Source organism: Monosiga brevicollis, genomic scaffold, assembly GCF_000002865.3.
Source record: "Monosiga brevicollis MX1 MONBRscaffold_21 genomic scaffold, whole genome shotgun sequence".
Lineage (NCBI taxonomy): Eukaryota > Choanoflagellata > Craspedida > Salpingoecidae > Monosiga > Monosiga brevicollis.
The window spans coordinates 261,379-288,703 of NW_001865058.1; the positions used below are offsets into that span (position 1 = coordinate 261,379).

At 55.4% G+C, this 27,325-nt stretch overlaps 10 protein-coding genes across 10 annotated transcripts; 7 read left to right on the forward strand and 3 right to left on the reverse strand.

Annotated features, from left to right (window-relative positions):
* Positions 1 to 175: 175 nt before the first annotated feature.
* Positions 176 to 5,823, forward strand: MONBRDRAFT_33569 (uncharacterized protein; the record flags this gene model as incomplete). The annotated part of the gene is made up of 5 exons (XM_001748112.1): positions 176 to 1,565; positions 1,857 to 4,309; positions 4,704 to 4,762; positions 5,168 to 5,253; positions 5,405 to 5,823. 5 exons carry the CDS (start codon positions 176 to 178, stop codon positions 5,584 to 5,586), a joined length of 4,170 nt encoding a protein of 1,389 aa, XP_001748164.1. The 3' UTR covers positions 5,587 to 5,823.
* A 586-nt stretch (positions 5,824 to 6,409) lies between these two features.
* MONBRDRAFT_10409 (uncharacterized protein) lies at positions 6,410 to 8,453 on the forward strand (the record flags this gene model as incomplete). Its single annotated transcript, XM_001748113.1, has 7 exons — positions 6,410 to 6,760; positions 6,845 to 6,957; positions 7,170 to 7,256; positions 7,308 to 7,450; positions 7,570 to 7,730; positions 7,871 to 7,942; positions 8,016 to 8,453. 7 exons carry the CDS (start codon positions 6,410 to 6,412, stop codon positions 8,451 to 8,453), a joined length of 1,365 nt encoding a protein of 454 aa, XP_001748165.1.
* Positions 8,454 to 10,070: 1,617 nt separating this feature from the next.
* Positions 10,071 to 12,726, forward strand: MONBRDRAFT_10410 (uncharacterized protein; the record flags this gene model as incomplete). Its single annotated transcript, XM_001748114.1, has 8 exons — positions 10,071 to 10,174; positions 10,251 to 10,344; positions 10,469 to 10,626; positions 10,861 to 10,951; positions 11,183 to 11,239; positions 11,310 to 11,438; positions 11,750 to 11,947; positions 12,046 to 12,726. 8 exons carry the CDS (start codon positions 10,071 to 10,073, stop codon positions 12,724 to 12,726), a joined length of 1,512 nt encoding a protein of 503 aa, XP_001748166.1.
* Positions 12,727 to 14,858: 2,132 nt separating this feature from the next.
* MONBRDRAFT_27727 (uncharacterized protein) lies at positions 14,859 to 16,428 on the reverse strand (the record flags this gene model as incomplete). Its single annotated transcript, XM_001748195.1, has 2 exons — positions 14,859 to 14,928; positions 15,002 to 16,428. 2 exons carry the CDS (start codon positions 16,426 to 16,428, stop codon positions 14,859 to 14,861), a joined length of 1,497 nt encoding a protein of 498 aa, XP_001748247.1.
* Positions 16,429 to 17,902: 1,474 nt separating this feature from the next.
* On the forward strand, positions 17,903 to 19,785 carry MONBRDRAFT_38179 (uncharacterized protein; the record flags this gene model as incomplete). Its single annotated transcript, XM_001748115.1, has 4 exons — positions 17,903 to 17,912; positions 18,028 to 18,099; positions 18,177 to 18,269; positions 18,467 to 19,785. The coding sequence occupies 4 exons, from the start codon at positions 17,903 to 17,905 to the stop codon at positions 19,783 to 19,785; spliced, it is 1,494 nt and encodes a 497-aa protein (XP_001748167.1).
* Positions 19,786 to 20,203: 418 nt separating this feature from the next.
* Positions 20,204 to 20,866, forward strand: MONBRDRAFT_10413 (uncharacterized protein; the record flags this gene model as incomplete). The annotated part of the gene is made up of 1 exon (XM_001748116.1): positions 20,204 to 20,866. The coding sequence occupies one exon, from the start codon at positions 20,204 to 20,206 to the stop codon at positions 20,864 to 20,866; it is 663 nt and encodes a 220-aa protein (XP_001748168.1).
* Positions 20,867 to 21,402: 536 nt separating this feature from the next.
* Positions 21,403 to 22,203, reverse strand: MONBRDRAFT_27729 (uncharacterized protein; the record flags this gene model as incomplete). The annotated part of the gene is made up of 1 exon (XM_001748196.1): positions 21,403 to 22,203. The coding sequence occupies one exon, from the start codon at positions 22,201 to 22,203 to the stop codon at positions 21,403 to 21,405; it is 801 nt and encodes a 266-aa protein (XP_001748248.1).
* Positions 22,204 to 22,653: 450 nt separating this feature from the next.
* On the forward strand, positions 22,654 to 23,343 carry MONBRDRAFT_27730 (uncharacterized protein; the record flags this gene model as incomplete). Its single annotated transcript, XM_001748117.1, has 2 exons — positions 22,654 to 23,156; positions 23,217 to 23,343. 2 exons carry the CDS (start codon positions 22,654 to 22,656, stop codon positions 23,341 to 23,343), a joined length of 630 nt encoding a protein of 209 aa, XP_001748169.1.
* Positions 23,344 to 24,208: 865 nt separating this feature from the next.
* Positions 24,209 to 24,621, reverse strand: MONBRDRAFT_27731 (uncharacterized protein; the record flags this gene model as incomplete). The annotated part of the gene is made up of 2 exons (XM_001748197.1): positions 24,209 to 24,407; positions 24,506 to 24,621. The coding sequence occupies 2 exons, from the start codon at positions 24,619 to 24,621 to the stop codon at positions 24,209 to 24,211; spliced, it is 315 nt and encodes a 104-aa protein (XP_001748249.1).
* Positions 24,622 to 24,877: 256 nt separating this feature from the next.
* MONBRDRAFT_38180 (uncharacterized protein) lies at positions 24,878 to 26,104 on the forward strand. Its single transcript, XM_001748118.1, has 2 exons — positions 24,878 to 24,957; positions 25,082 to 26,104. The coding sequence occupies exons 1-2, from the start codon at positions 24,885 to 24,887 to the stop codon at positions 25,831 to 25,833; spliced, it is 825 nt and encodes a 274-aa protein (XP_001748170.1). The 5' UTR covers positions 24,878 to 24,884; the 3' UTR covers positions 25,834 to 26,104.
* Positions 26,105 to 27,325: the final 1,221 nt, after the last annotated feature.

The window sequence follows — 27,325 nt, forward strand, 5'->3', positions numbered from 1 at the left end:
GTGCCCCCCGAGGCCCTGTGCCCCCCCTGCTCCTGTTCCCCTGAGCTCCCGCGGTTGTCTTGACCGAGGAGGTGTGTGATTGAGTTGAGCCGACGGTCGCTCCAGGCGTTGGTTTGGGGTACTTTGTTCTGACTGTCGTCCGTAGACCGTTTTGACGCACGGGGCACGCGCCAAGATGAAGGCGATGGCGACGGCGGCGGCGGCGGCGGCGGCCCAGCTGGTGATGCTGCTCCTGATTGCCGGTCCCGCAGCGTGTCGCGGCCAGGTGCAATTTTCTCGAATGGCCCAGACGTTGCTCGCCAGATCCAACAATGGTGGCGAGTATTATTGGGCCCACGATCATCAAACGCTGGAACAGTGCAAGGCCCTGTGCACCTTTGACATGCACTGTCGCTCCTTCGACTATCAGACCAACCTGGCGGATGGTGGAGATTGCTACTTGTCCTTTGACAACTCTTCCACTGGCATTGTGACCTCGTACCCTTACTTTGATCTCTACGATGTCAACAACGCCCCCTCCAGCCTGCCTTTCTTCACTCGAACCCCACAACGATACCTGATCAACAATAACGATGGCGGCCGGTTTGAAAACTTGGGCATGTCCGCCGAAGCCTGTGCCTCCCAATGCCTCCGTGATCTCGCCTGTCTCTCCTTTGATTTCTTCTCCGACTCGACTGGGACGCGATGCTACATCTCTTATGAAACCGCCGCCCAGGCGGGCCCTGGTAGCCTGGATTACACCGCCACCGGTAGCTACTACGAGCGTCTTCCCCTGGTGGCCTCGCCCTCCAACCCCCATTGCCCTCCCGGTCACGTTTCTCCCACTGGCTACTTCAACGATGCCTTTCCAGCTGGCCGAAATTGCGTCAAGTGTCCCAACAACACGTACGCCGCCAACGCCAAAGCCTACTGTGCTTCCTGCCCCAAGGGCTTTGTCAGCCCCGCCGGCGCTGACACCGTCGATGCTTGCCAACCCAACACCACCATCTTCTCAAATGCCACCCTCTCGATTGGCGATCGCTACGTTGGTCGCTACTCCATCGTCTGCGGGCCCGCAGTCGAATCCGATGGCCACCTGGAACTCACCGTCATTAGCATCACCGCGTCTGCCACCAGCGCAGCCTACATTGTCCGCGTTCAAGTTGAACTGGTGGATGAGGATGATTTTGATGTGGAATTTGTGCAGGACATTACGGTCGACGATGTGTACGCCACCTCCATCCCAATTTACATCGCCGCCAGAGCTGGTGGCATCAACAACGTCTTTCGTGGCACAATTGCCGTTGGCAGCAGCGACGACCCGACCGACCAGGGCCTCAGCTTCTCAGGCACCCTGACCCAGGGCACTTGCCCGGGTTATTTTTCGGCTCTTCGCTCCTGTCATCTCCCTCATAGCGGAACCCCCTTTGAAATTGGAGATCAATGGGTTGGCAGCTTCGAGTGCACGGCCTATTATGGCCTCCTGCCAGACACCTCGCACCGTCGTCTTGATGTCATTGTCACCGGCATCAGTGGGAACAACTTTACCGTTCTTGTCGATGTCACCTCGGATTCGCTCGAAGAATGTACGTGTCAGCTTGCAGATCCAATCACACACACACACACACACACACACACACACACACACACACACACACACACACACACACACACACACACACACACACACACACACACACACACACACACACACACACACACACACACACACACACACACACACACACACACACACACACACACACACACACACACACACACGCACATACACACACCACATGCTCTGGCGTCAGGACCTCACCCGCAGTTGATTATTATGCTTGAACCCCCACCTACCGTCCCTTCGCGTTATATAGCTCGTTACCGCGCGACCGGTTCCTTTGATCCAGTGACGCGCAAGGTCGTGATTCTACCACGTGGTGCCGACGCGTGGATCTCGCGCCCAAGCAATACCGTGACAGCAGATATGGTTGGAACGATTTCCGAGGATAATCTTCTCTTCACGGGTCAGCGAGACCCCAACCCCCTTTGCGAGTGCACTGGCGAAACTTTTGTTCGCAATGGCCAAACAGTCGGGGGCTACTGTTCGACGACAGGTCGCCCCACCACTAGTTACCCGGCCACGCAGTGGTGCTATGTGCACCCCGATTGCCCCGACGGCGAGGATGACATTGAAGCCGGTTTACGTTGGATGGATTGTCTGGCCACTGAATTGTGTGATGCTGTTGAACTTCATCGTGTGTGCCCCGACCCTGGCTTTGATGTGGGACCATGCTCTTGTGAAGGCTATGCCGACGCTGCAGGAGCGGGTGCCACTTGCCAAATGTATGCCACAGGCCCCATCGACCACGATATGCCCATCTCGCAGCCCTGGTGCTACGTTCGAGAAAGTTGTAACCGGGCACAAGCTGGCAAAAACAGCACTTGGTGGGCCACGTGCGACTCTGCCGCAACCACAACAACCACGACCGTCGCAACAACCACGACAACCACAACAACTACTACAACTACTACAACGACTACGGCTTCCACGACAAGCACGACTACCACGACTTCCAGCTCGTCTTCCGAAGCCCCTAGCTCGACCACGACTACAACTACCACAACAACAACCACTACAACCACTACTACCACTACTACCACTACCACTACTACCACTGCTGCCGCTACTACCACTACTACCACTACCACTGCTACCACTACTGCCACTACTACCACTACGACCACTACTACCACTACTACCACGACTACGACCACTACTACTACTACTAATACTGCTACTCCTACTACTACCACCACCACCACCACCAGTATCACAGCCCTATCAACGGAAGAACCGACATCGACAATCAAGGCAACAACATCCAAGGCAACAACACCCGAGGCAACAACACCCGAGGCAACAACACCCGAGGCAACAACACCAGAGGCAACAACACCAGAGGCAACAACACCAGAGGCAACAACACCCGAGGCAACAACACCCGAGGCAACAACATCCAAGGCAACAACACCCGAGGCAACAACACCCGAGGCAACAACACCCGAGGCAACAACATCCAAGGCAACAACACCCGAGGCAACAACACCCGAGGCAACAACACCCGAGGCAACAACACCCGAGGCAACAACACCAGAGGCAACAACACCCAAGGCAACAACACCCGAAGCAAGCACGACGACTCCCGGCGTCACCATCACGTCAACAGAAGACGTTTTCACAAGTGAAGCCTGGGACGTGACCACAACACCATCCGAGCCGACCTCCACCTCTACAGCCTCTCCGTCCGATCTCGTTCCTAGTACCGCTTCTGCCGCTCCTTCTGCGGCGAGCTCGTCGGCTCCAGACGTTACCTCGACGACGAGCGAGGATACATCATATCTTTCTGTGCTGGTGGTGCGCATCACCGGTGTCACCCCGGCTGATATCCAAACCAGCACGTTGGTTACGGCTGTCGTTGATGCCGTGGGCACCATCTCTGGCACTGATGGCCTGGTGACATCTTCGGACGTTCAGCTGATGGATGTACGTGAGGGATCTGCCATCGTGACGTATGGCGTCGAGGCCAATGCACGCAGCGTGCGACGACTGACGTGTGCACTTTTGGAGCTCAGCGCTTCCAACGCCCTGTTGGATGAGTTGCAGCAACTCGAAGCCGAAACCTTTAACACATCGACTCTGACACGGTCCACGATGCTGCCCTGTCAATTGTGCGACACAAGCATCTGTGCACCAACGACAACGACAACCACCACACCCATGGGCCGGCTCAACACCATCGACCCCGAGGCAGCACGCGGAAACGGCGAAAGCGACAAAAGCGCGGACACGGCCACGTCTGTGGGTGTACCCATTGGTGTGGTGCTGGCCGTCCTGCTTTTGATTCTGCTCATTGCATTGTTCGTGCGCCGCCGTCGTGCGCCCGAGCAGCCATCGGGTGTGCCCACGCCTGTGTTGACAAGCAGCAACGGAGCCGCACTCGCCTACAGCAACCCTCTCTTTGCTGACGACAGTGGAGATGAGGAAAGCCAAACTGGCGTTGTTACGCCACCCAAGGAGCAGAGGACGCTCAACAACGGTGCTTATGTCACCATGCCGGGCGCAGGTTCGCGGCAACTGAACAACGGGGCTTACGATACCGTGTCGCCGCGCGGTGCCCCAATCTCCAACAACATGTATCAGACTGTGGTGGGTAATGCCGATCCTGAGTCGGGGTATATGCATGTGGAAGGCGTGGACGGCCCCGACTATGACACGATCGATTTTGATCACGCCTCATCCGAGGCCAATGCCAGTGGCTACCTTCAGGTCGATGCGCACCATGGTGGCGAGGCCTCGGCCTAATGAACCTTTGCCCTTGATCTCGATTGGGCATGTGCATGGGTACCTTTTCAACCGTTTATCTTGCTTGATTGTTAGTTTTATACCTTTTTTTTTTCTTGTTGTTCTTTTGGTTTTTGCTTGTTGGTGTTGTTCTTATCTATGTCTGGTTGAGCGTTGTTGTTGATCGATTTACCACCAACCAACTGTTTCATTTCTGTCCCGTTGTTGTGCCTGTGTTATCATACCTATCCCTCGACCCCGCCTTGCGCTTCCCCTCGCCCCCACACTTTGTGCTCTTCTTGTCTTGGCTGGTGGTGCGCTTATTGCTGTTGTTGTTGCTGTGCTGTTTTCAAGTGACCGTCCCCTCCCGTGTGTACAGACTGACTTGACTGACCGACGCAATTCATTCATGTGCCTGAAACTCCACAACATCTTGTCGTACATTGTCAGACAATCCAAAGTGTAGCTGGGTCAGAATGTAGTTGTAGCAACCACCCTGACCACTCGCCTCCACAGAACGAGCGAGAACCAACCAGGGGGTCAAGTTGTATGCCACTAGCCAGCCTGACCCCACCACCGCTGCGCTCCGAATGGCTTGGGAAGGGGGCGGAACACGGGGCGCATTTTTTCTTGCACTGTCAGTCGTTTTGAGTTTTTTCTTCGTTCTTCTTCACTAAAAACACCAGCAGGTATGTGATGTGGCGGTGCTGTGGCAGCGCACTGAATGCGTGGGTGCTGTTGTTGAAGGCGGGTTGAGATGGCTTGAATGCCCATTGTTTTGGAACAACAGTGCTTGTTTGCTCATGACTGCCGGTTTTTGGTTTGTTTGTTGTGTGCTGGTAGCATGTCTGAGGAGAAGCAGTTCAAGTGGCAGGTCAAGCCCGGAGGCACCGTCCCCGCCGACTCGTTCGAGATGCAGCACGCCAAGAGTATGTTAAGATGTTCCACCTCAACTTTCTGTTTCTCTGGCACTGTGCCGGCGCCTTGTGTTGGCATTTTGCTTGTCACTCATGGACTGGCTCTTTCTGTCACTATGTTTGTTTTTGTTTTGGTGACTTGCTTTGGATCAACTTGTTTCAGGCCAGCTCGGTGCCACGTCCCAGGCCAAGTCCCTGCAGATCAACAAAGGTGGTGAGGGTGCCCCTGCCGTCGATGCCGAGGCCTTTGCCGTCAAGTCGGCCATGAACGCCCCCCGTGCTGCCCAGGTCGTCAACGCTGTCGACAAGACTCAGGCCTCGCGCCACAATGCCAGCGGCTACTAAACGCCCGGCCCAGGACATGCAATTCAAACTCGGGTGGCTCTTTGATCTTGTTTTTTCTTTCGGATTTTGCAAGGAGTGACGGCCTTACTCACCGTAGCTGACTGTCTTTTGCGCCCGTGTCTTGTCGTCGAGTCCCATGTTCCTTTTTTTTTTTTCTCTGCTTTTTTTTGTGCGTATCATTCCATTCAACCTCGTCGAGCCCCATCGGCGAAATGACCCAATTTAACACGAAGCCTCCAACCCCAACATCTCTTGACCATCGGCCGCTCGAACTTGATCGGCGCCACATCCATTGACCACGAATTCATTCAATCCAGTGTAGAGAGGGGCGATGACTTTGTCAGCAGAAATGATTGTCAGATGTTTTGCAGAGAGAAGAGACCAAAGACACAGGTACAAGGAGAGGGAGAACATGAAATCGACCGTTTGATAGAGGTATTGTTGTTGGTCAGAGAGCGTATCATGGAAAATCGTAGAGGAATCAGAGATTGTCAAGGTTTTGTCATTCTACGCAGAGAGCAGGGTAAACCCATGCACAAATCCAGAGAAATGAGCAGAGCGAGAGAGTGTGTGTGTGAGGGGACATCGGTACCACACACGTGTAGTTGATTTCTCAGAGCAGCAGCAGGAGCAGCAGTTGCGGTCGTGGTCGTGGTCGTGGTCGCGGTCGCGGTCGTGGTGGTAGAGTTGACGGGCGGGTGCTTGTTGTGGAGGTGTACGGTTGTTGTTGACAGTTCCTGAGCTTGGGTTGGGTTGGGGTCGAGTGGCCTTTTGACCGGTGGTGGAGGGGCTGTGCGGCTTGTTCTGCCCCCGCCTTGTCAGGATGGCGACTGCAGCACCGTTTCGGTTCGGCGAGGCCGTCGAGGTGACAGACGACACGCTGGCTGCGACGCTCAAGCCGGTTGAACCCCTGACGGCAACACCAAAGTCAGCTTCCAAGGCCAAGAAGAGCCGTAAGAGCCCCGCCGTGGCAACCCCACAAGAGGTTGGACAGCCCGCGGAGGAGCCCATTCCAAGTCCCACAGAGAGCGAGAGTGAGCCGGAAGACCCTGAACCGGCTCCCACCGCCCGTGAGGTGCGAGCAGCAGCCAAGGCAGCCCGCGATGCTGCCCAGGCAGAGCGCACCGCCCGTACCATTTTTGTCGGCAATCTCCCAGCCACCGTCAAAGCCAAGGTGAGCCTAAGGACGGATGCCCAACGCAATGATTCATGATTGCCCAACGATGTTGTCCCCTCACCCCGGTCCGATCATCTTCAGGCGCTTAAAGAGCTGTTTGCCGACTGCGGCGAGATTGAATCGATCCGTCTACGCACCGTGGTACGCTGTTGCTGCCCGCTGGCCGTGTCTCCCGCCTATGCCGATCCTGCTTTGTATGTGTATGCCTCATCACTTGCCCGCCTCCAACCACCATCGTCATCTCCCTCTCAATCTCGATGTGTAGTCACTCCTGCAACACAAGGCCAACCGGGCCACCGCCGTCATGCAGTGCGTGCCCCTTGCGTGTGCTCTGATTGGCGAAATAAAAGGTTGCAACTGGGTCTGCCTGACTTTGTGCTCTGATGATGTCATTACCATCCTGCAGACGCAAGCGACTCGCCTCGGAGCAGAGCTCCATGAATGCCTACGTGGTATTTACGGCCGACGCTGCCGTGACACAAGCCCTCACCTTGTGCGTATCGTGAATAGCCTCTCTTTTGTCACCGTGGTGCACCGGTACTAGGTTCTCACCGGGGATGCCATTGGCCGACATTTGGACATTTAGCAACGGCGTTGAATTCCAAGGCCACCACCTCCGTGTCACGCGCGCAGAGACGAAAACCTTTGACCTGCATCGGTCCATCTTTGTTGGCAATCTTCCCTTTGGTGTGTTGCCATACATGTATCACCGAGTCGTGCCCATGCGCCTGTTGAATCGCATAACCGGGTGGTAGACCGACGCGGGGTCCTACTCCCTGACGCGGCACATCTTTTGCCTCACACAGATGCTTCGGAGGAGGAACTGCATGGGGCCTTTGATTCCTGTGGTACGGTGGAGGGCGTGCGCATCGTGCGCGACAAGAAATATGCCATCGGCAAGGGATTTGCTTACGTGCTCTTTGAGCTGGCCGAGAGTGTGGGCCTGGCGCTCATGAAGGAATGCCAGGTACGACAAGGGAGACACGCTCATCACTCGTCACACCGAAAAAACCAAAAAAAAACCAAAAAAAAAAAAAAAAAAAAAAAAAACACTGCATTGGTTCTTTCCAACATGCTTGCTCATTATGGCTGTGTGTGGTCGGGTAGGTACGCGGCCGCACGCTGCGCGTGTCGCGGTGCCGCGATGCCAACGTTATCCAGCGCCAAAAACTCAAAGCGGTGCGTTGCACACTGAACTGCTTTCAAATGGTGCTCACTTCAAAGAGTGCTCACACGATGCTTGCATGTGTAGCAAGGAAGCGGAGCACAGCGTCGCTTGGCTGGCAAGCCTGGAGCCAAGCGCCCCGTAGCGGCTGGAGCCACGACCTCGAGTAGCAGCGGGAATGGTGAGCGAGACAGCAAGCGTTCCAAGGGTGGACCACCAAGCAAGACTGGCCAAGGTTCTGGCAAGTCCAGTGGACGCGGCAGCTTCAAGGGCAAGAAGGGCAAGAAGGTGGAATTGGATCAGCGTGGCAAGAAGCCCCGCCACAAGCCACGTGGCGAGGCCCCTACCAAGACACCCCAGGCCTACGAGGGCGTGCGTGCCGATCCGGGCGTCAAGCCCAAGGTGCCTCGTGTCAAGGCTGTCAAGGGCCGCGCCAAGGGTGGTAAGAAGAAGCACTCGGTGAGCGAGATTGTGCAAAAGGCCAAGCGCGTCGCCAAGCGTGAAGCCGCGCCTCGCAAGCAATAAACCATGCCTTGATTCCCAACGCCACCTCGAGGTCGATTTTTGTTTCTCCGTGTTGTTCCTGTGCTTCAATCCCATGTCAAAAACGAATAACATGCGTCCAAGACAGAGCGTCCGAGTCGGCGCTTGGGAGCCAAGGAGAGAACATGAAGCAGACCAGCAAAGATCAAATGACACGACCGTGGTATCTGAAAGAGCGCACCGCTCCATAGAGAGAGAGAGAGAGAGAGAAAGCAAAAGCCATAGAAGGCAAGTGGCGAGTCCGAGCCCATCTTTTGTTTTTTCCCAAAAGAAAGTTTTTTGTTGTTGCGCTTGTGTGAACTACATCCCTCTCTTCTCTCTGTTCGTCTGCTCGCTCTCTGTCTCTCTTACTCGCTCTCTCTCTCTCTCTTTCTCTGTCTCTCTCTCTGTCTCTCTCTCTCTCTGCTCTGTCTCTCTCTCTCTCTCTGTCTCTCTCTGCTCTGTCTCTCTCTCTCTCTCTGTCTCTGCTCTGTCTCTCTCTCTCTCTGTCTCTCTCTGTGTCTCTCTCTGCTCTGTCTCTCTCTCTCTCTGTCTCTCTCTCTCTCTCTCTCTCTGCTCTGTCTCTCTCTCTCTCTGTCTCTCTCTGTCTCTCTCTCTCTCTCTCTGTCTCTCTCTGTCTCTCTCTCTGCTCTGTCTCTCTCTCTCTCTCTCTCTCATGTGGTAGTTGTGCTTTTCCTTTGTGTCTTTGCTCTTTATTTCTCTCTTTCTCAAACCGCCCAAACCTCTCTCTCTCTCTCTCTGTCCCTCTCTCTCTCTCACATTTCCGTCTACCAATTGTACCAAGTGTAAGGTTTCGCAAAACAATACCCCCCCCCCCACACACAAGCAAAATAATAAAAAGGGCAGCGTCAGGGTCACTGGCTTGAGGATGGCCGTCGTTTGAGCTGCCGCATCGCTGGCATTGTGCCACTGGGCAAATCACGTCAGCTGGCCTGTTGGGCTGCCAACCTTCTCTTTGAGGGATCTGGTCGACCAAGGCGAGGGGAGAACAACCCCGATTGGTCACCATCACGACCTCACTGACCCCCCAAAAGACTTTGCCTGGCTGGCAGCCCCGTCATTGCCGTGCCCATGGCTGATCTGTCTCCGCTGTCGCGATGCACATTGGCTCTGTAGGACTGTTGGCGCTGCGCTTTTGAAGCACGGCTTGCTTCGTTCTTCCCCGCCGATCTCGGTCTCGCAAGTTGCTAGCCTCGGTGGGCTCTTTTCCCTCCGGCCTCACCTCTGACCATGGCGGCTGCTGACGCCCCTCACTTTGTACGTGGCTTGTGACAAAGTGGCGGCAAAGCAGTTATCCCGCTCTTTCATTCAAAGCACTCGAGTCTCCGATCCTGTGCCCTTGCCCAAAAGCCATCTTCATCATTTTGATTCACCGTGCCCCTTGCTCCTGTTTTGGCCTCGACTCGATAGGACGTTGAGATTCTCGATGCCGACAACAATTGCTACTACCGCGTACGTAGGCGCGCTGCGCCCGCCCTCAATCACACGCCTGATGATCTGATATATTTTTTTTCTCCAGATGGATGAGCTGTGTCTTCCGTCTTCTTGTTTCATTTTGCTGCGTGGCCCAATTGTTTGCCCCTTACCTTGGTTGGCCCGATGCGGTACAACATTGTCTTGCAGGGAAAGATTGTGGATTATCTGGCTGATGGTGTGCGCGTCGCTTATGAAAATGAGTACGATTGCTATCTCCCGTCTTCCGGGTACACCCAAGCCTATATCCGCCTTGAAACCCCCTTATGTACCCTCTTCGCGTTGTCTTGCACCTCCCATCATCAGCGTGTATGCGACACAAAAAGTGCCCTTTAAGAATCTTCGCACTCCGACCCAGGCAGAGGCTGATTTCAAGCCCACCCTCGATGCGCCCGTGGATGTGAGTAGACAGCACTCGCCCCACTCGTACCGCAACCCGACCAGACATGCTTGGCCCACGCCCCAAAAGCAGAGACCTTCAGTCACCCAAGCGCCATGGCCATCTGCTCGTATTTCCATCTCAGGTCTTTCATCGATTTGGCAACAACGGCACCCCAGCTTGGTATCGAGGCAAGGTGGTCAAGGTACTGACTGAATGTATCAAGGTCAACTTTGAGGGGTGGGACTCCAGCCACGATGCTCTCATCGAACTGGACAAGATTCGCCCTGCCGCCACGGCCTCGTACGTTGTTTTGCCTTGTTTCCGTGCAGCTCTATCTCAACCCTCAATTTTTGCCCCCTGAAACACCCTCTTGTTGTACTCGCCCTGCCAAATGCTGCAGACTGGCCTTGGGTAACGATATCAAGGCCAAGGTGGAGCGCGTCAACAAAAAGCTGCTCCTCTTGTACGTCCTTTTGGTGTGCCCTTGCGCTTTGGCTTCAGTCTGCTGGTTCTCTAATCAATTAACCTTCACAGGATGTCAGATGTGGACATCAGCTCCTTCCAGCGTCATGCAACCCTGGTGGCCGTTGTTCCCAAGCCTGAGCAAGGCACCATCGTGCTTGTCGTAAGTACTCGGTACCTTTGATTTCCGTCTCTCTCTCTCTCTCTCTCTCTCTCTCTCTCTCTCTCTCTCTCTCTCTCTCTCTCTCTCTCTCTCTCTCTCTCTCTCTCTCTCTCTCCTCTCTCATCTTTTTTGTTTTTTTCTGGAATCCATTGTTTCCGTTGGTTTAAAAGAGCGACATCATTTGCCCTCTGCTATATGGACCTCATCCTTCTTTTTTCACAAATCTGGCAGGGCGATGACAAGGCACAGCAATTGGCCGCCATTCTGCTGCCCCAACTCAAGACGAAGGTGGGTTGAATCAACCAGCATCTGCTCGTACCTGGTATCTGCTGTCATTCTAATTCTGCCGAATTTGCAGATGGAGCGACAGCTCTCCTTCCGACAAGAACGAGAGCAGCTGGAAAGCCTGAAGGAGCAACGCAAGGCCCCAAAAACACACAAACAGCTTTTTCTCTTGAAGGACCTCGTGGGCCTGGCAATCGGCGCGGTATGCTTTTGCTCAAACCCCTGGCTAGCGACCGAGTTGTCGTGCGCCAATTATACATGGCTTCTACCTGCCCAAAGATCTTTTTGTCTCTCTTATTTGATGTCCATGTTTGATTAGGGTGGCTCAAACATTCTCACTGCCAAGCAAATCAAGGGCGTGCATGAAATCAGTGTCGCGCCCAAGCCTGATGACCAGGGTCGCGTCTGCATTGACATCTTTGGTCAAAGCGAAGAGGCATGCGAAGCCGCTGCCCAACAACTGGAATATGTCCACTTGGACATTATGTTTGACAAGTGCGTTTTTGACCACAGACTCTTCAATTGGCAGAAGACATGCGCTTCCCCATCAGTGCTCACGCCACCTCGACCGCACTCCCGTTGAATCTCACCAGGAGCCTGATGGGCGGCTTTATTGGTAAATCGGGTGAGAATATCCGTCGAATTGAAGAAAATTCTGGCATTGTTCGCGCGACGCTCTTTGAGCGAGGCGTGCGCTTTACCGGCCGCAAGGTTAGCCCATTGTGACCGTGTTCTGCGTGCAATTTTTTGTGCCCGTGCTGACCTGTGCGGGCCGATTCGTGGTGGGTGCGCTGCTGCCTACTCAATAGGAGGCGTGCGAGACGGCTCGCGTCATGGCTGAGTTCAGCCTGGAAGCATTGCGAAGCCAAATGGATGACTTGCGTGAGGTGCGCGAGCTACGCCGCGCACTGGGCGTGACTCGTGGCCGTGGCACCGGTCGTGGTGCGGGTCGTGGCAGCGGCCGTGGTGCGGGCCGTGGGCGCGATAATCATGATCGTAATGGTGCAGGCCCAGCTGTTGAGGCCGAAGCCCCCTCCCCTGAGGCTGATACGCCTCCAACACAAATGGGCGGTGAGCGCGGCCGAGGTCGTGGTCGTGGCCGCGGCCGCGGCCGCGGTCGTGGCCGCGAAGGCCGGGGCCAGTCAGCCGAAGGCGCCCCCGCCGACCCCGCACCAGCTCCTGCTGCGTCTGATGCCTCGACCAAGAGCGAAAAGCCCCGTAACAAGAAGAAGGGTGGCAATGGCGCCAAAGCCAGTGATGCCGAGGCCTCGGAAGACGCGCGCCGCGCTGCTCTGCCCGGTAGCGCCTCCAAGACAAGCAAGAATGACCGCCGCCGTCGCGAGCCCAAGAGTATGTTTGCAGTCATGATAGAGCAGCGGCCGTTAAACCCAGCAAGGATGGTGAGGGCTGTGCGCTTGAGAATGCTGGGCTGGCTGGTTCATCCCAAATTTGCTTGGTGTTTTTGCATAATATGCAGAGGATGTGACTGATGCAGCGGTAGATGGAGCAACGACCGCAGCTGCCGAGCCAAAGAAGGTTGATGCCGCCGTCGCTCCCAAAGAGCAGCGTCCACGTCGAGAGCGCCGAGACCAAAAGAAGAAGGCTGGACGCAAAGGTGACGCTTCATCGGCGGATTCGGCTCCAACTACCTTGCCAGACCCGACTGCCTCTAGTAATGCAGCAGCCTCTGGTGCAGCCGTCGACGCGACAAGCAATCCCAACCCTGCAGCTGATCCGGTTTCAGCAGCCCCAATCCCTGTGGTAGCTGAGCAGATGCCTGTGCCGGCTGCTGTTGTTCCAAGCAGCGGGAGCGAGGCTGTTTCCGCAGAGAAGGTTGAAGCATAGTGGTGGATCTACACATGGCTGACGCGCCCTTCTCTGTTGGCCACCCCATGTGTCACACGTCAGTGTAATTGACTATAATATCATATTATTATCATTGCAACATGATGGGTCGTTATAATACGCCGTGTCGTGCCAGTTGCCGTCACTCTGCAAGATGGGGAATAAATTTTTGCTCTTACTATGCATTCGTTACTGTAGTTGGGTTTGACACATTGACACAACAAAGACGTTTGGTTTTGGAAACACAACTGGTCGCGGCGCCTCAGTACATACAGGGAAACTCGGAAGGAGGCGTGGCATGAGGTGGCATGGAAATAGATAGAGATGGTGGATCGACAAGTAAAAAATTCAACATGGGCGCGGGTGGCTCAGACGGGAGAGACACCATCGAGGCGCTGCTGGAGGCGCGTTTTGACACCAATGCCAGCCGAAATCAGGGCGCTGATCGTGGAGGCACCCAAGTCAACCGATCGTCGGGGGTTGTCGCATGCTTGACGCCACAATTCATACGCTCGGATGGCACGGGCTACGCCTTGCCGACTGCCACAGAGATCCGCTTGGCATGCGGCGCCCAGCCCGTCGGAGAACGAACAGAGAGTGGACAAGGCGTCCTCAAGCACAACCAAGCGACCGCGCAGGGCCTCTGTGGACCCAGTGCCATTGCTTTCCTCCCGCGATAAGCGTCGAGCGATTGAGGACGAGGTCTGCATGGGTCGTGCCACAACCCCTGCCTCTGCGAACGAGTGGCGACGCGAGCGCTGGCCTAGGAGTGGTCCGGCGTTTTGATAGCGAGGCTCGGATAAGATGTCAGGCTCTTCCGTGTTGAGCTCGTCGTACAGGATGCGCACAAGGGTAAGGCCTTGCATACTGTGCAACGCTTCTTGCACCATGGCAGGCTGAATAGTTTTGGCAACCAGCCAGTTGTTGCACTGGAGCGCCAAGTCAAGGGGACGAAGGCCATCAAGATCGCGAACATGAGTTCGAGCGCCAGCGGCAACTAGCATGGCAGCCATCACGTGCCGCCCGTGCAATGCCGCTTCGTGCAACGCTGTACGGCCAAACTGAGGTTCTGCCTGGTCAGTTCGAGCACCGGCAGCAAGAAGCTGGCGAAGAATGACAACGTGACCCAAGCGCGCGGCGGCAGCCAGCGGCGTGGCACTTTCCATCAGGGCCCCAAAGAGGCCGACGCGGTCTGAATTGGCACCGCGGGCCAGCAGCAGACCAACCATGTCCGTGTGACCCCGTGAGATGGCCTCGAGAAGCGGGGTTCGTCCCAGCACGGCAGCAGATGGGGCATCAGGTAGCACGCCCGTGTTCAAGAGTAGCTCGGCGCAGCGGCGGTGGTTGCGAGCGGCTGCAGCCATGAGCAGCGCGTATGAGCGATCCTGCATTTCCTGCACCTTGCATTGATGTGGCATGATGCGGGGGTGTTCGAGGACGGCAATGACGGCGTCGCAGTGGCCCTGCTCGCAGAGCACGCCATAGATAATGGCCAAAACGTGGGGTATACGGCGGAGCAGGTCAACGAGTTCTGGATCCACCGCGAGCACGCGCAGTAACTGGCGAACGAGGTGAGCATCTGTCTGAGCTGTTTGGGCCAGAGCGCCAGCAAGGCCGTGGGCATGGGGAACGTCGGCACCCGCGCGCAAGAGGATGATAAGGGCAAAGAAATTGCAGGCGCTCATGGCGCGCGAGGCCATAATGTCCAACTCGCTGTCACGACAGGCTAATAGCTGCAAACCGACTTGATACGGATCGCCGTGATCAATGGCGCACTTTAACCGATTGTGCGCAGCGATGGCGTGCGCGCGCGCCACTGACTCTGGATGTGGGTTGTGTTTTGGCGCCTGTTGACAGCCAGGGTGGTTGGCAGGGGCGCGGCAGCAAGACCAAGTCCCATGGGATGGAGCCTCGGCAGACCGGAGCATGGCGTTGGCTTGTGGGGAGCATGCGGTGAGCGTTGCCGGTGGCGCGGGGCCGGCATCGAGCGTGATCTCGGCCAGGAGAGCCCCGGGATGAAACTTGCAGGTATCGACCTCACCAGAGCAGTGACGTCGCTGGCAGCGCTCACAGGCAACGGGGATGGCGGTCCAGTGGGTGGGGTAAGTGCACTTGGAGAAAGGAAGCTCTGCAGGGGCTTCGGGGGTGTCAATGACAAATTCGACCCAAATGTCGCCACGCAAGGCATGAGGTTTCTCGAGGGCACGTTCTGATGCGGGCCTGCTGACGCGATCCGGTTCGGTGGTGCTAGCTTTACGCAGACCAGCACCAGGAATACGATATTTGGTGTCTGGGGCCACGCTGTCGAGGGGAATGAGATGTTCAGTGCCATCGGGCAGGGGAAGGACGGTGGTGCAGCCATAGAGAGCGCCCCAGAGGGAGACCTTGGCCACAGCCAACAGGTCAGAGCCCTGGCAGGTGTAGATGGGGTGGGGGCGGAAGCAAATGTGCACGTGGTAGTCAAACTCATGACTGCCGTCCTCGACCACGTCGCCAGCGCCGCCAAAGGTGACGACGGTGCCGTGCTCCCAATGGGGCTGAACGTCGACGGTCAGCAGGATGGTTTCTTCGCGCCTGGGCCCATGCTTGGGTAGCACGGTGCGGGAGACGGAGACCTCCTTGACAGAGGGAAACAAGCGGTCTTCCAGGTCCAACCATAGCTCCGTCTTGCGGTGGCTGGCATCTACAGGATGATTCGCAGGCGGCGCCTGGCCAGGGCTGTTTTGGCTATCGCGACGTGTTGCAAGTGTGATGGGGGCCCCGCTGTCGTTGGCGGTGGGACTGGATTGGCTTTTGGGACTGGAAGGGGCCAATTTGGTTGGGCTGTCGGTAGTATGCGGCCGGCTAGACGGGGCGGGGCTATCTGCAAGGGCCGTGGTGGTTGATGCATCGATGGTGGTGATGTCTGGAGAGGGAACATCGCGCTCGCGGGGCGAGGGAGGGCTCTCCCGTGGAGCAGGGGCCTGTACAAACGAGGAGGAAGAGGAGGAAGTGGAGGAGGAGGAGGAAGAGACGCCAGATTGGGGTGAGGCTAGGGTTGTCTCGGCGGGGCCTGGGCGGAGCCAGGGATGTTGCTCAAAAAAGTCGTCCGCGTCAAAGAGGGGGCTGGTGTGAAGGAGTTGAATGGTGGTGTACTCGCGCTTATCGTAAACCAGGCGACGAACGGGGTGGCTGAGAATATCGTAAGCGCGCTTGAGGTGAAAGAAGCGGTCATCGTCTGCCTTGGGGTTGGCCCCCGCTTTGTCGGGATGGTGTGTGCGCGCTTCGCGCAGATATGCCTTGCGGAGCTCGCTGGCACTGGCATTGGGGTCCACACCAAGGAGCTGGTAGAGATCATGGTCGGCCATGCTCAAGGTCCCGCAATACCTCTTGCTGCTGCTTCTGGCGACCAAGCGGCAACGGCGAGCGTGGGCCTGTCTGTCGCCAGACACGGCCGCTTGAGGCGTGTCAGAGCACCCCTCTCAAGAAGAACGAGCTTGGCAGTGCCACCACGAATGAGGGGGTTCACAAGAAAAGAAAAAAGGCGAGGGATGGAAAGAGGATTTCAAGTGAGTCTCGGGCGAACAGAAACGGGCTCCGCATCGGGGGCCGGCCGTGGCCAGCGGGGAAGGGAGACCGAAGCAATCTTGCTTGATGAGTTGTCAGGGTAACTCACTCGCCCCGTGTCTACGACCGTCGTGCCTATCAAATCGCGCCAACACACGCAGTCAGACAACTGCAAACCAAAATCAAACGTGCCCCACGCCGTACCAAACACAATTGCATTTGCCACACCTCTGTACAGTCAACACTGCAATTGCCACTGCCGTCGCCGCCGCCGCTGTCGCCGCCGTCACTTGTGAGTTTGGATCGCGTCCGCTCTCTCTCTCTCTCTCTCTCTCTCTCTCTCTCTCTCTCTCTCTCTCTCTCTCTCTCTGTCTCTCTCTCTCTCGCTGTTGCGCGTCAACTGCGTGTGGGCATGACAAGAATGTTCCTCTAATCTAACATGTGGTGACAAAGTCCTACCTCTTGGAAATAAAGTTGAGCAGGGCGTTTGTATTTTGGAGAAGGCGATCCTTACTCTCTAATTTATACTTGTTGAAATCCGTTTTTTTTTTTTTTTTTTTTTTTTTTTTTTTTTAAGATCGGCAGTGGCGCCGACTGCCATGCGCCGCTGAATCTTGTGGAGCTTCAGGCGGCGTCGGTGATTTTCTTGACGACGCGCTGCGACGGTCCGCCACCCGTGGTGACGCGTCAGCTGACGCTGCCTGTTTTGGCGGCCCCGGCTGGCAATCCGCTGGTCTTTTATTTCGGGAACGACTGGGCTACGAGTTGTTACACGTTTTCCACGGGCACCAGCATCAAGCACTTGCTTCAGCAAACAGAAGATGGACAGCTTGGGGCGCTTGCCAAACAAGTTCTCGTGCCCGTGAAGGGTGCTGTCGGTGAACATCGAGCGCGTTTCTTTGCATCTCATCGACGAGCATACGACCTCCCCCACCAAGTCAGGGAAGCCCTGTCGGGAGACCTGGATGCTACGAGGACATTTTGTATCTCCATTGGTTCTCTTTTTCGGCCGGAGGAAACGCCGCATGGATGCAACGGCTTCTGGCGAAGGTGCTCAGCCCCACATGGACACTACAGGAGTTTAAGGACCACTCTCCTCACAAGGCCCCAGGAGATAAATCCACCGTTTTCACGCCCAGGCGAAAGGTGAGGGTACTCACACATGGAAGTGTTATGTTTCTTTTACTGGATCCAGGGACCATTTGACCCTCATTGGTCATTTGTTGCGCTGCGCTTTCAGTGAAGAAGCTGAATCAGCCAGTCGCCGCCAGCAGCATGATGGATGGTACGTTGCTGTGTAAAAACACCACCTCTGTCCTATTGTTTCAGATATATTGTTCTTGATCTAGGTGTTCTTCCGAACAACATGGTTTCACCGTGGGACCCTCCTCTCGTCATAGATGCAGCCACAATTACGGAGGAGGTGCAGGATGACGGCGCCCCGAAACCCAAGCGCGCGGCGCGAAAGCAAGGTATGTCATGGTCGGGCCTTGACTCGGGCTTGTAGTGGGACACACGCCTTGCCAAACTTCACATCCCTGGAACCTAGGCACTGCCTCAGCGGCCGCCGCTGCGCGCGCTACTGCAAGCCAAGAGACTGCCGCCACTGCAAGCGAGGAGGCTGTCGCCGTCGCCGAGCAAGGTATGTGCCGGACGGAGATATCTGTACTGATGTGGATTTTCATCCTCACGCGAAGCTGTCGTCTGGGCCGTAGAACTGTCGAGGGCAAGCATCACCGACGCGCAAATGAAACAAGAGGCGCAGGAAGCGGACAAGCAAGACGAGGGAGACATGGAAGAGGAAGCATTTGATGAGGATGACCAAGGTCTGTCTTGCAGCCTTGCAGTTCCTTCGCCCACGCGGTACTCATGGCATCATGTCGCATGGCGTGACGGCAGACACAGCGTGCTCTGAGAAGCTTGCGGCCGTGGACGCCGCGCAGCGCGACGTGACGCCCGATGACCTGCAGAACGCGGTGAAGCACGCCTGCGCATTTGGTGTTCCCAATGAAGGCCTGCTGGTCGCCTTCAACATTGACCACTGTCCTGACACCACACACCGAGCTGCTCGGGGAGCCAAGTTTTTCTTTGATGACGACGCCCGGAAACTTTTCATCTCCAAATCAAGTGACTCTGCACACGACGCGGGGACCCGAGCTGCCGCCAAGCAGGTCGAGCAGTACGCCGGAGCCTACAATGCACTCCTGGACCTGGATCGCTTGCTGATGAAGCAGGACACCAACTTACGCCGCTTGAATGGCGACGCTCCAGACGTCGCGCTCGCTGTCCGGACGAACGGGTCGGATCTGCTGCCTTTTGTGATTATCGAGGTCGAGGTTGGCAACCGCGACGTTCTCAGAAGTCGCCAGCAAGGTGCCAAACTTTTCCAGCGCTACAAGACGTTGCGTGGTCTGCTCATCATTTCGTTTCCAGAGGATTATAGTCTGGACCCGGCCAAGTTGAAAAACGTGCAAGCGACAGCGGTCTACTACTCACGCGCCGCCGATGGCCCCGCTAGCGAAGTACAGCCTAGCGCCGCCCATGACCTCGGAACCGTGCCTGCCAGCTGGGTTAAGTGGACGAGCGCCATGGAAGGCGATTGTCTCCCCCCTGTGCCGCCCGGGAGCGTGGAGACGCTTCTGGGCACGTCAAGCGTGGAGCGAGGACTGACTCAGTTGCGACATGACAGGCGCGTCAAAGTGGAGGTACCCGGTGCAGTCATCGACCTGCGCGCTGAAGAGCTGGCAAGCGTTCTCAGCGGTGTGACGAATGACATCCACACCAAGGCGCGCCAGGACTTGGTGATCGACGTGACCACCATTGTTGAAAGCGTGTACCCCGAGCTGATGCAGAACATCTACGAACTGGGACAAGTTTGGACGCACATCCAGACGATGCAATCGGCGGTGGACGGGGTGCCGGATGGACGACGCACCGTTACCACCGTCACACAACGCAGGATGGAGACTTGCAGCTTCAAGGCAGCATTTGCCTTTGAACAGGCGTACGGGGAGTTCTGCGGTTGGGCACGCAGTGTGGGCCGAGACGTTCGATCCTTGGCACCACGTGGTCCCAAGGACAAGATGCAGGACGATCGCACACCTGACGAGCGCCAAGAAGCTGTTGACGCTTTCTGCGCGGTTGCCAACGACCGATAGCTGGTTCAATTGACCTCAAGACACCATCACAACTTTCGCTCCGTCCCGACGGACGTCTCTCAAACCTCTCTCAAAACGCTTCCTCAAACCTACGCGCTTCCTCGCAACCCAAAACCAGCCTCCAGACGTCTTGGAGCCTGACACTAACTGCCCAGCCAACCACGCCATCGTTGAGGACGTACGCCAGCTCAAGACGCAAGCACCAGGCTCAGCTGCCTACATCCAACTGTCACAGCGCATCAACGCAAAGAACTGCAAGCAAGAGTGCTTGATCACCCTTCTCACCAACAAGCACCAACAAGCAGACCGGCTCAGCGGACATCCTCAACATCAGAGTCTCAAGTGAACGGGGCCTACCCAACGATCAGTTCCAAAGCATCCTTCAACACAAGACCAACACCACGCGCTGGACACCAGGATGCTCCAACTCAGCGAACTCATGCCCACTCTGCAGAGAAATCCACCCATCGCGCTACACCAAGCTGACACTCGCCCACGCAGCAGTCTGCCCAAGCCTGCATGGCAAATCAAAAACCAGCGTCATTCGGCCATCACCAACGCACTCGCCCAAAAGCTCGCATCTTCTGGCTTTTCCGTCGCCGTTGAACCGCCATACAATGGCACTCTCGCTGGCCAACAACGACTGGACTTGACCTTCCAACACCCAGATGAATCACGCCGCACAGGAGCCGATGTCACCACCACCACCGTACAGAGCGAGGACTGCGCTGCCATTCTAAGAGACACCGTTGCCAGACCCGTCCAACGGGCTGAGAGAGTCAAACGCACGAAGTACGAGACCCAACTCAAGGCCCGAGGCATGGACTTCATCCCACTTGCAACCACAAGCAACGGTGGCCTGTCAGATGCCTTCCTCCTGCTGATCAAACAAGCATCTCGAAGACGAGCTCGCCGTCACCATCCAGATGAAGGCTACAGCCCCACGCACTTCGCCCTCCAGCTACGCCGATGCATTGCAGTTGCCATTGCCACAAGCACTGCCTGCTACATCAACGCAATCCTAGACCGAACCGATCCGGCTGTGTCGGCCTGGGATAGCGTTCGCTGCATCCGCATCTAGGCGTCTCCCCAACATCTGAGCAACCTGGCACCGGCACTCGACTACAATTACATCAAAGACCATGCCCACCAGCTTGGCATCAGCTGAGCCTCAGCCACCACCACACTTTGCCTTGCAGCATCCCTTGCGCCGCGCGGCTGTCTTATCATCTCTTTGTACCGTTTTCTTTCCACACCATTACTGATCTGGCTAGATCACACCGTCTGCTGCATTCAGTCCGTCTGGTGTTTCTCGGTGTCAGTCAGTCTGTCTTTTGTTTATCTGTCATCATGTGCTGTCATTTTGGTCTGTTCATCTGTCAATTCATATACATAAACACTAGAGTACGAGCAGTATTTCATGTAGTTGCCCAATATGCCTGGCGAGGCTTCTATTTCAGTGCCTGTGGCCTTCTGTCTATCAATTAAATCAAAACAAGATTGTCAACAGCTGCACAATCACAACATCAACCACTGCTTGATTCGACCATACATCGCCATCATTTTGACCCAGACAGCTACAGACGGACACATGTTCACGCACGCACGCAACAGACATTAGAGCTCCTGCATCGCTCGACCGCTGTGGGCGCCAAGGATCATGGGATGGTTTTCGTATCTTGCCGCGAGCATGCGCAAAGGGTCCATATCGCTATTGGCTTGCTTCTCGAGATGAAGGTGGGCATCCACAGCAAACGCGGCAAACGCCAATGTGGTTTCCAAATCCAAAGATGGCGCCAGCTCTTCCATCGTGACGTAGCTCTTGGATCGAAAGAAATTCGACTTCTGCACGGTTTTGAAAATGCGATCGTTTTGGAGCTTGAAATCCATTTTGAACAGGCCAAAGTTGTACGCAAAAGTAGTGCCGGCTGGGCCGGTCGACCAGCGCAAGATCATCATATGCAAGGATCCATCTGGAGAATTGAAAACAAAATCTTGATCCCGGATGGAACCCTCGAAGTGAGTCATCGTGAGCTCGATGGCGCGTGTGAAAGCTTCATGCAGGCTTGCATCAGGGACTTTGGCTTCAATGCTGGCTTTCAGGGACTCGACAGCGCTGATTCGATCTCCAGTGACGCCGTGTTGGAAATGAGATGCGTATTTAAGCTGGCGCATTTGGTCTTTGGCGCGCTCGTGACGGTCGATCTTGGTTGTTGACGTCGAATGCACAAGCTTGTGAATCGCCTCCAGACCCGGTTGTCCAAGACTAGCCATGTAATCAATGATATCTCCGTTTCCACCAAGCTTACTTGCTGCTTTTGCTTTCGTCGATTGATCAACTGAGGAGCTTTTGGCAAAGGCCATTGGCATCATCAATGCAAGCGCCAAGAGCCAAGCTAGTTTGAAACCTTTGTCCATGGCTGATCAGCGCCAGACCCAATGCTCAAATGGCTGTTAAAATGAAGTTCGGCCACTACTCTGATCTCACACACAATGCATTTGTTCTCATGTGCTGTAGCATTTCATTTATCTCACTCGAGAACGCACATGTATCTTACCGGAGTACAAGTGACTCGAGAAATAGGTTGAAGACATTTCGGCAACAGAACGCACATGTATCTTACCGGAGTACATGACATTGTACAAAATTGGTTGAAGAACTCCATGTCATGACGCTCATTCCTGCACAATTCAGCAACAGAAGGATACGTATCTTACCGCAGTACAAGTTACTCGATTGGTTCAATAACACCTGCACATTTCGGAGTACAAGTTACTCGATCGAGAAATTGGTTGAAGAGCTCCATCTCATGACGCTCATTCTTCATTTACACCTGCACCACATTTCAGCGACACAAGGATACGAAAATGAGCGCTTTTACCTTTGCACTGTCCTGCCTCAGCTTTGCTTCTTTGGCTTACGGAGCCTGGCATGATCATGCCATCATCAGCAGTAACGCACAGATGGACCTAATGACCCTTCGCTCTCAGGCTGAAAATTCGGCGCGAGTGGCCACAGAGATCGCAACTTTCAACAGCAAGCCATCTCCACAAGAAATCAGCAATCGTCTGGATGATCTCCTTCGCAAAAGCAACGCACAGCATATTTCTGATGATACTAAGAAACAGATAGCAGCAAGCATTGCCAGCCACTTCAGCTATTCGTCCAAGATCGAGACCTTTACCCTGAGGGAGAATCAACAAGAAGGCCGTCTGGACGTTCTCAGTGTTGCTTCAATCCACAACGGAAATCAAGTTGACGTCGCTTGCGTTGTGCAATCAGTTTCGGCAAGCCTTCCGCCGCTCATTACGCATCGTCGCTGGAACGGCTACCGGAGAAAGTGCAAGTTGGGGTTCTGCAGCAACAAATGGTAAGAACACAGGTCCATTGTTGAGCTACACAGTTCATGTCTCATGTTCCTGCTTTCTAGGGGTGAACGACATGAGAATGTGCCACGCGGCCTGCTGTCTGAGGAGAGCACTCTGCTGCTAGGCGTCCTCCGCGACCGTGCAAGTGCTGACCTCGACCAGAAGTTGCAAGCTATCGGCATGCTCTGATTGTCCGGCTTGCTGTGTGTAACGAATGGATTTGCGACGTTCATGTGCATTTGTTTGTGTAAGCGTCAAAGAGCAGCTTCTTCGGGCAAAAAAGTCTGGTCACTGTGAATGCTTGCCGACCGCAGCTGGTTCAATTGACCTCAAGACACCATCAAAGCTTTCGCTCCGTCCCGACGGACGTCTCTCAAACCTCTCTCAAAAACGCTTCCTCAAACCTACGCGCTTCCTCGCAACCCAAAACCGGCCTCCAGACGTCCTGGAGCCTGACAAGTACTTTAGAGAAGAAGGGAGTAGAACTGCACAGAGAGTCGTCGACGAGCAGGACAAAGCAGACACCCGCCTCAAACTGTTCAAAGACACTTGAAGTCCAACGGGGCAACGGACAGTTTGAGTGGCGAACCAGCCCAGCAATCACCGAGTCATCCCCCAAATGCGCCCAGCGACCAGCACAGCGACCAGCCCCTAAGCCCCGAAACGCAAGAAGTTCAAAATCATGACTGCATTCGCAAACACATTAATTGTGTGTCATTAGTTACACTTTTCTTCTTTAGCCCCTCAGCACAAATTTGTATCTCATTCATTTATCGTGATATGTCCAACCTTGCTACTAAGCGTGTCAGTATCTACACTATTATCGATTATAGTGTGACTGTCGTCACAGTTTAATATCTACTATTGGAGCACATGCGCGTGGTGTGCACAAAAGAAACAGAGAGATACCCTTGGCCAGCGAGCATCTCAGAGAAAAGTACGGTTTGGGTATCTATGGTCAAGGAAAAAGCAATCTAAATGCAGAGAATAGTACAATCTGGTACTCGCTCTCAGAGGTTCAACCCCACTTCCACATCGTCCTCCTGAAAAATCTTCAAACACACTCACACACACACACACACACACACACACACACACACACACACACACACACACACACACACACATTTCCTTTCAAGAGGTAACACACACACACACACATGCGCGCGCCGTCACAGAGAGAAGAAACGGCAGCGCCTGTTGGCTGTGTGATCATCTTCTCACTGGTCTTGGCTTGATGATGATGGTGTTGTCTGATGTACCACACGCACACGTCTCGAGGAACAAACGGCAGTGGTGCCGCTGTTTCTAATTTTGACAGTCAAAAGGGGCGGAAAGTGAGATCACTGACTGCACACAGAGAGAGAGAGAGAGAGATTTGTTGTGGCGCTTGAACGGCCTTTGTTGTGCCCTTGTAAAAAGGGCAGCGCCTTGGCGTTGGTGTAGCATTAACCATCCCGTATGCATGGAGTGATCTTGGGGTGTATGTGTGTTGCGCTGGTCTTTGGTCGCCGCCTTTTTTGGTTTTTCCGGGGGTCGATCGCGGCGCTCGCGTCGACATGGTCCACATGCATCTTCAAACACACAATTTGTGCACTGCTTCTCCTCCTCCTCCTCCTCCTTGTTGGCTGCTGACGCTGTTCATCAATAGCTCATTTCTGTTCCTCCGTGCCCCCCTCCCCCTTTTTTTTTTGGTTCGCAAATCACCTTTGGCTAGACGAACCAGCACCATGCCTTCCAACACGAACAACCTCAGCACCAGCCTGCACGATGCCGCGGACGAGATCCCCCCCGGTGACTACAGTACGTCGCCACCTCACCCCGCTTCAACGCAATGCCCACGAACGACTCGAGGGCCCCTGGTCTCACCCTTGCTCACCCTTGTCTTCTTTGGTCCCTCTCTGAATCTGCTTCAACCAAATTGCAGAGAAGGTTGCGGCGTTTTACTTTTGCTTCAACGCCGGTCTTGTCTGCTTCTTCGCCATCTGCTACTCTGTCATGTTCGCCTCGCTCCCCGGCAACCGCTCTGGCCCCAAGACCCAGTTTGTCGTCGGCCACGGTGTCTTCCTGAGCGACGCCACCGTCGAGATCACTTACTCTCCCGATAGTGACACCTTCAACGAGAACCTGCTTAAGAACTACGAGGAGCGTGTTGCCCGCTTCCTCAACCGCTCCGTCGACAACGACCTCGGCAAGCTGAACGTTGATGTCTCCACCCTTGGCCCCTGCTCCGATTACGCTACCGTCATGGCTGCCGCTCGCAACTTTGAGTACTTCTGCGTCTACGCCAAGTTGAACCGCATCTACGGCTTTGTTCCCTCTCAAGACATTGCCACCTCCGTCGTCCTCGAGTTCCCTCCCGCTGAGCGCTTCCAGAGCGAGTACGAAGTGGCCTTTGAAGACTTTGCCACTACTTACCCCTCCACTCTGCCGGCGTCGATGTTGCCCTTCCTCAACCGCTATCCCTGGTCCGACGATGTTGCCACCACCGCTCAGCCCGTCCCCTACGTGGACCCCGCCTTTGCCATTGTCCTGAACACCTCCATGGTGGATGTCGCCAAGTTCAGCGAGTACAACCTCAAGCTCCGCTACGGTGCTCAGTTTGACTACGGTCAATCTCTCCAGGACGAGGGTGAAGGTTATGCCAAGGGTGATTACGAGATTCGTGCCGAGCTCTAAGTCAAGATGCCAAGGCGTTGAACCCTTCTCCCACCTTTCTTGCCAGCACTCCCCCACACTCCGGATCGCGACACTTGGCGCTCCCTCTTTTCCCTTTGCCTCTTCTTATTTCAAGACTTTCCCCGGCCTCGTCGTTGGTGGCCTGTGAAAACAATTTACTTAGGTTTCGGGCTTGTGTTAGAGCTACCCCGCTTTCTCATCTGCTTGCCTTCGGTGCTGCTTTTTAAGAATCGGTGGGCCTACTTTACCACCTCAATTGATTTTGGTTGCCATTTCTGCCCCTACCTCGTCAAAAAAAAAAAAAGGAAAGAAGGAAAGAAAGAAAATGCAAATCACACACTCGAGTGCTCTCAGCAACCAGTCAAGTCAGCCAAACACATGCATTCTGCACATGCACAGACCCGACACAATCATCAGGTGAAAGCAAAAAGCATGCAAACCTACAGTGGATTGCATTACAGCATCTCCATGTCATCGTCCGTCTCATCTGATGCGGATCCTCCTCCATCTGACAAAGCTGCCTGAACGGCGGGGGGCGGCGGCGGTGGTGGCGGCGGTGATGCATTGGAGATTGGCTCTACAGACAAACTGGCTGGTGCCCCATAGTTGCCCATGGCGAGCTCATTGACCTCGTTCTCGCCTCCCTCGCCCACGTGCTGTGCCAAACTGGACAAGATTTGAGAAAAGTCCAGCGGCACGTCTGCATCCATCGGCAGCTCCATCATCTGCAAAGGATCGGCTGCTTCTGGTAGCAACAAAACATCTGTTGCCGCAACGGCTTGTCCAGCAGGCTGACCGGGGGACTCTTGTCCTACCTCTGGTCGTATCGCATCCGTTGATACACCAATGGAAGCACGTGGCACCACTGTTGGCGCCTGCAAGGTATCCACCAAACTCAAGACGTGATCCGATGGCAGCAAAGCCGACGTAAAGTCCACCTCCTCGCGCTTCACATTCGTGCCAGCGTGGCTTGCTGCAGCGCCCTCCTGGTCTTGGCGGGGGGCTGCACTGAGGTGTGGCAGGGCCCCCGCCCCATCCTGAGCTTGGGCAGCTTCCTCAGCAGCAGCAGCAACAGCATCAGCAGCAGCGCCAACAGCAGCAGCAGCAGCGCCGCCACCATCGTCGCCACCAAAGGTTTGAAGGCCCAGCTCCAAGCCCGTGAGGGAGACGTCATCTCCATCATCATCGTCATCCCGACCCAGCACCAACGCCGGAGTAATGGGCCGCCACTCGGGCTGCACCAAGTCCGAAATGTAATCCAACGTCCCCGTATCCTCCCACTCCCGCACAGACATCGATGAGGTCGGGGCATCGTCTTCAAACGGCTTGCCGTGCAATGGTACTGGTTCTCCGTCATTCACACTCACGGCCGGTGCTTTTGGTGGCTTGCGCGCAATAAACTTCAGCTCTCGGGCCAGTTGCAGCTTGGGGTCAGATCGCCGGCGCCGGCGCTCATCGGCCTCCTCCGCCGCACTGCGAGCCACTACCTGCA

Bases quoted from the DNA above. Each gene is read 5' to 3' on its own strand.
- MONBRDRAFT_38180 (XM_001748118.1), top strand. From the start codon at position 24,885: ATGCCTTCCAACACGAACAACCTCAGCACCAGCCTGCACGATGCCGCG. The intron at 24,958-25,081 runs GTACGTCGCCAC...ACCAAATTGCAG, and splicing joins GATCCCCCCCGGTGACTACA to AGAAGGTTGCGGCGTTTTAC.